Genomic DNA, 6,000 nt, shown 5'->3' on the forward strand with positions numbered 1-6,000 from the left:
TTGTGCCCCTGCATGTGCTTCAAATTAAGGGGAAAATTCAAGGATTTTGCTGCTAGTCATAGTTTTTTTCATACATGTCCGTTTGAAATACAAACATTTGCAAATATATGGTATGGAAAACATATGAAAAAGAAAAACAATACTTTGTCCTAGCCAAAAAAAAAAAAACTAATGCAGCAAGCAATGCATGTTCCAATTTTTCCACGAATGGTAGGTGACATGCATAATCCAATGTATATTCATATTGGTATGGCTCTCGGTGTACAAAGGGGCATGTTTGCAAACGCATTTGCTAACCCCAATATGTATAGGGCCCATGGTATGAATGATGGTCATATGAATGCTTCATTTAATTCTGGTCATGATGTAAATGCAGCCAAAGTACTTTCCTTGCAACTACTTTTTTATGCCAATGTGGCACCTAAAGGGAAAAAAAAAGACTTCAATGAGGATGGCAAAGGAGTGAGGTTCAAGGTATTTAGTGTTGCACGAGACAAGAAACTGAAGGCTTTGACCTTTATTCAACAGTTTGGTGCAGCATACTTAAGAAGGAACTCCATTGACTCATCAAAATGTGCACAAGACAATCACATTTTTGAAGGGTAATGCATTGTAATGGTAGACATCACTTCTAATGCAAGTTAGAGCATTGTCAATATGGTTACAGTTTAAGCAAGTTTTACTTCTACATGGTTGACGAGTACCTTTGAAGTGGATATAATGGTTGCTTGGCATAAGTTGGATCCTTCTCAAGGCAAAAACTTAAAGCAATAAGCTAAATCATAATTCGTGACGAACACAGTCCCCCCCTTCCAACGATTGCTATCACCCGCCACTATTGGGACACCACCGCCCTCCTCCCACTTTCTCCCTATCTAGCTCCACACCCCCCCCCCCCCCACCCCCTGCATGGCGTTTGTGTCTAGCGATGCACCATTCACCCCCTACTCCCTCACACACTATCACAGGCCACCCTACCTTCCTATCACGAGTTCACCCCCACCGCGACCCCACGCCACCCCCAAACTGGACACCATTGCCAATAGGCGCTTGGTCACCAGGTACACCCTGCCTACTTCTGCACCTTCCCTCTCCACCACCACCACCCCTCCCCCCCAATAGGCCAACTGAATCAGAAACATTTACTATTGCCCCCTCCCCTCGAGGCAGCCTTCACCTCCGTGAAACGGCAGCATTCTTGGAAGGTCCCCAATGAAGACCTACAAGGAAACCCTTGGTTTGATGATGGAGCACTCCACAAGTGCCCCCCAATCACATGCCTTTCAAGTCACTCTCACTAAGGAGCAACTCTTGTAAATTTGCACCACGAAAATGAAACTGGAGGACCACAATTTTCGGTAAGGTCGTAGGCCAGTCTCCCTCCAGGGCACAACTTCATGATTGGCTTCTTTCCACCCTGCACATTGGCATTGCACAGATTGCAGAGGTGGTACTAATGGGTCAAGGTATCTTTATGGTCTAACTCACCTCAGCGCAGGCAGTTCTGGAGCCTGTTGGCAGCTCCCCTCCAGGAAAGGGATCATTTACATGGTTCCATGGTATAGTTGCTTCACTATTGAGAGCTTTGAGCACCACAGTAGATTCCCCCATTATCCAGTCACCCTGCTTTTCCTCGAACTAGCAGTCAAGTACCAGCAGTTGGTAGAGGATTTTGGGCGTCTCTTCAGCACAATCATTCCCCCTTCCTTTGCATATGCAATGATGTCCACAGGGGTCCCAAAAGTATGGTTGGCAATAGAAGAGACCAAGAAAATACCCAAGTTATTAGAGGTCGAGGTTGGCAAGCACCCCTTTAGACAGCAGATGCCTGTAATGCCATAGTTTTGGGCATCAAGTTGTGGAGTGTACCCGCTTTGGTGCTAAGGCTAGACAGCAGGCAGCTGCACAGGTGGATGATGAGGGTATACACACACACATGCATTGCATATGCCTGCATCTAATCCCCTCGCACGGACAGTTAAGTGTGTGAACCCATGCATATGCATGTGTGTGCATACAGTACTCGCTTGCACATGCATGTGCATATGCCTGCATCTAATCCCCTTGCACTGACAGTGTGTGTGTGAGCCCATGCATGTGCATGTGTGTGTGCATACAGTCCGCTTGCACTTGTGCACACTCATTTTTGTTTTCCAAGTGCAAACGTCCATATTTCTGTCTGCGTACCTTTGTGTTTTGAGGCTTGTGCCTGATGTGTATGCTCAAGAGAACAATTCTAGTCTTGGTGTTATTGCATTGATTCAGCAGAAATATATCAAGACGAGTTCCCATCATCCTAAAGCTGATCTTTTCTCTTCTTGAAACTATAAGGAATAATATAAAGATATGCTGGTTGAAATTTCTTTTTAGAGGAGATAATAAACCTGGGATAATTGTTTATGAAGTAAGATCCTTGAAAACATTTGAAGATGCATTGAAACAAAACGTCGAAAGCATTTGAATCTGCATAGAAAACCATCGCCCATTTTTGTTTAGTTTGCATTACAATATGGGTTTTAAGGAACAGGGATCTTGCAGACATGAAGGTCTTTTGATGTTCAGATATACTGAACCAGAAGCTTTTTGGTGATCTTGCAGCTGCAAAAACAGCCATGAATGTCTTCATGCACATGCAGGAGGCAACATCAAGAGAGAAGGATCTCATGAAGGCAATTACTGATCCTGAGCTTGTGGCAGCAATGATTGGTAATGCCAAAGTCACTGCTCCTGGCTTAAGCCAACTGAAGCATCAACAGAAAAAAGGGAAAAAAGGCTCAGTCGACTATGACTAGTATTAAAATGCACAGAAACTGTGTGTGTATTGACAATGGAGATTTTGGGCTCTTTTGAAGGGAATGTATTACAAAATGAACTCTCTCTCCCTCCCTGCCTCCCTCGCCTTGGTTTTGAAGACAGCAGAACTCTTCTCACAGGATTTTAGCTTTAAAAGAAGGGTGTGAAAATTTCTACCCTATTAAAGACGAGTCACATGTAAAAAGAAATTCAAGGGTGTTAAAAACTTTGAAGGGTACTCTTTCTAAGTCAATGCAATGCAAAGTATATTCCTAAGTGTACTGAAAATTTCAAGGGTACCCTTCCTAAGTGCAATTAAATGTATGTTCAAATTTCCCCCTTAAAAGTTAATGTAGGGTCACCTTTCAGAACCAAGCAGTGCATCTCTCTCTCTCTCTCTCTCTCTCTCTCTCTCTCTCTCTCTCTCTCTCTCTCTTAGTGTTATATTACTGGTACTTGTCTTTTTTTTTTCCCCGAGTAAGGTTTGACATTTTGAAAGATGCCTCAAGGGTAAACCCAAGGTTTGAGCTCACGCACTTGTGTACACACCCACATACTCAAACCACTTGAGCTACAACCCTGTTGGCTCTCTCTCTCTCTCTCTCTCTCTCTCTCTCTCTCTCTCTCTCTCTCTCTCTCTCTCTCTCTCTCTCTCTCTCTCTCTCTCTCTCTCTCTCTCTACGGGCCTTCTGCCAGGATAAAGACCTCACCATGAACCTGGGGAAGACCAAGGTCATGGTGTTCAACACTTCAATCCAATGGATTCAACGGCCAATACCCCCCTTCACATACGGCAGGGAAACCGTGGAAGTGGTCCAAAGGTATGTCTATCTAGGGATTACATTTTTAGGACCGAGACTCGCTTTGAGAAAGGCAACAGAAGATAGATTGGCATGAGGCTATGCAGCCCTCGAATCCATGGAGAACCAATGTGCCCGCATACAATTCCAGGAGTCCCATACAAAGCTCTAGCTATTTGACACTTTGGTCACACTAGCACTCTTGTACGGGGCTCCCATATGGGGATCCAGTCTCTACCACACAAGGAGGGCCACACAAGACCACCCACTGCCTCAGGAGGAGCCTACCTATGAGGGATGGGAGTAGATGGAGAGACCCTTGATACTTATGATTTCACGGATGATTCAGAGCAAGCCCTTTGTGCCACATGAGATCATCAAAGCAGAGATGGGGGCATTGCCCATCATAGCTGAGGCCCTCTTCCAAACAGTGGCCTTTTGCACTAACTATGGGACTTTGCCCCAGCATCGGTTCCCCAAACTTGCATTGGAGTCGTCCAAATAGCTAGCACTGCAAGGGGACACTGAATGTTGGTATGCCCGAACAAAGACTTGGCTACAGCCACATGGCCTACACATGGACCACCTCCCCCCTCTACAATACAGCCTAGATTGTCCCCACCTAGAGCTCAACCGGGAGGAGGTGAACCATATCATCAAAATGGACATCATTCAGCTACACATGGCCAAGACATGGGTGACTCCTACATAAGATCTAGAGACAAAGAAGGTTTTCTACCGGGAGCACTTCTTGCACATATCTCCAAACGACTTCATTACCCGCCTAAGCTACATGGACACACACTTGTCCCATGGAGTCAAAAGCACCATCGGACAAATCCGTACATCTTCACACTAACTACGGGTCAAGACATGTAGATACGGGACCACCCCCTCCCCCTAGAAGATCGGATCTGCCAAATCTGCCAGCTCGAATCGAAGATAGCAGAACACGACATTTGCAAGTGCCTAGTGTACTACGAGATCCAGGGACGCTTCCATTGCCTGTTCAGAGAAGGATTCGGGCCACTCTCCAAAGAGATGGATTTCAAGGACTAGAGATGCATTGGGCTCTTCCTGCTAGAAATATGGCGCTACAGAGACCACCTCCTCTAGACCTCGGAGCAGAGACAGGGAGCTGCCCAACGCCTACTCACAGAATTCTACCGAGAGCCAACTACCATCCCCACCCCTAAGCCCCCACCAGTCCCACTGACCTCTCGGCTGTGGGGGACCACCCTAGCCATAGCCACGGCAAGAAGCAAAGCCCGGCACCCATGCCCAACTGGCCCCCGCCCCCACAGGAGGCACATGTTGATGATACAAGGGATACTATGCCACCACTGGAGGGCCCTATCTCGCCGATTCAACCTCTCGATGTTAGATAGACCCATGCATGGCATTTTAGGATGACCAAGCTCCATGAGCAATTCCACACCATACTTGGAACACATATAAATTGTACCCAGTCTATATACCATTTTGTACCTACTCAATTAGTTTATCATAGCATTAGATGGTAGCTTTATTGGGACCTGGAAAGTTTCCCAAACATTTTGTATGTAACGTTTTGGTCTCATAGGCCAACTTGGCCTTTCATAGACGTTTATATAACTTTATTTCTTTCTTTCTTTCTCACATATTTAGCTTGGACTCCAAATAAATGGTGGAATTATTTCTTTGCCTACAACCTAACCAAAATTTAATTGCCATAAAATTCACATCATTTGGACCATGGGCATGCATGCATGCATCCATGACATCATGAGTGTTGTTTTTCCCTCTGCTACATTTGGGCAATGATTACAAAGGCACTTTTAAATGATGTTGATCTATAGTGGAGAAAGTATAACTTTATCTTGGAGCTCATCCACGATGTTACTTACCTTGTTTATGCTTGCTAGAATTTGTAGGTGCTTGATTGGGTAAGCACGGTAAGGTGAACTAAATGTTGAAACACCTACTTGCTTAAAACCATGCATGTACAACCAACATCCTTCAATAATAAGGACCAATAAGCAACCTTTTACTATTGTGTAGCATCTTCACTTTCATAAGGTCTAGTATGCCAAGATATATATTATTTTCCTTGTATAATTAGTTGAGATAGATCTTGCCAATACATTACTATTACCAATTTATATCCATGTTAGTAAAGCAATTAACATTCTCCTTATGTTTGTAGTATAAGCTTTGATGCAACTTTGGAATTTAAGTTTGAATATTAGTAAATGCTTCAACATCATCATTGTTGCCATTGCCTCAACTCTTTAATTTCATATATATGTATCATAGAAAGAATAAATACACTATGCAAAGGATGTGATCAAGTCATAATAAAGGAGAGCTTCATGGTGTTCTTTGGTATGTTGCTTAATCACATTCTACACCAAGTGCACCTTAACAT

The 6,000-nt window shown here is 44.2% G+C and overlaps 1 protein-coding gene across 3 annotated transcripts in view; it reads left to right on the top strand.

Annotated features, from left to right (window-relative positions):
* The window catches only part of EMB1441 (zinc knuckle (CCHC-type) family protein), a 171,253-nt gene extending 168,120 nt beyond the window's left edge, over positions 1 to 3,133 (top strand). Inside the window, exon 13 of one of the 3 annotated variants that reach the window (XM_087685885.1) lies at positions 2,599 to 3,133. In XM_087685885.1, the coding sequence (XP_087542011.1) occupies positions 2,599 to 2,792 (194 nt within the window). In that variant the 3' untranslated portion in view covers positions 2,793 to 3,133. The remainder of the gene's footprint in view (positions 1 to 2,598) is intronic. The other 2 variants (XM_087685886.1, XM_087685883.1) reach the window with 2 other exon arrangements.
* The last annotated feature ends 2,867 nt before the right edge of the window (positions 3,134 to 6,000 follow it).

This window comes from Lygodium microphyllum, chromosome 10 (genome assembly GCF_053477565.2).
Source record: "Lygodium microphyllum isolate KBCC chromosome 10, Lygodium_microphyllum_v1.1.10, whole genome shotgun sequence".
In the NCBI taxonomy this organism is placed as follows: Eukaryota; Viridiplantae; Streptophyta; class Polypodiopsida; order Schizaeales; family Lygodiaceae; genus Lygodium; species Lygodium microphyllum.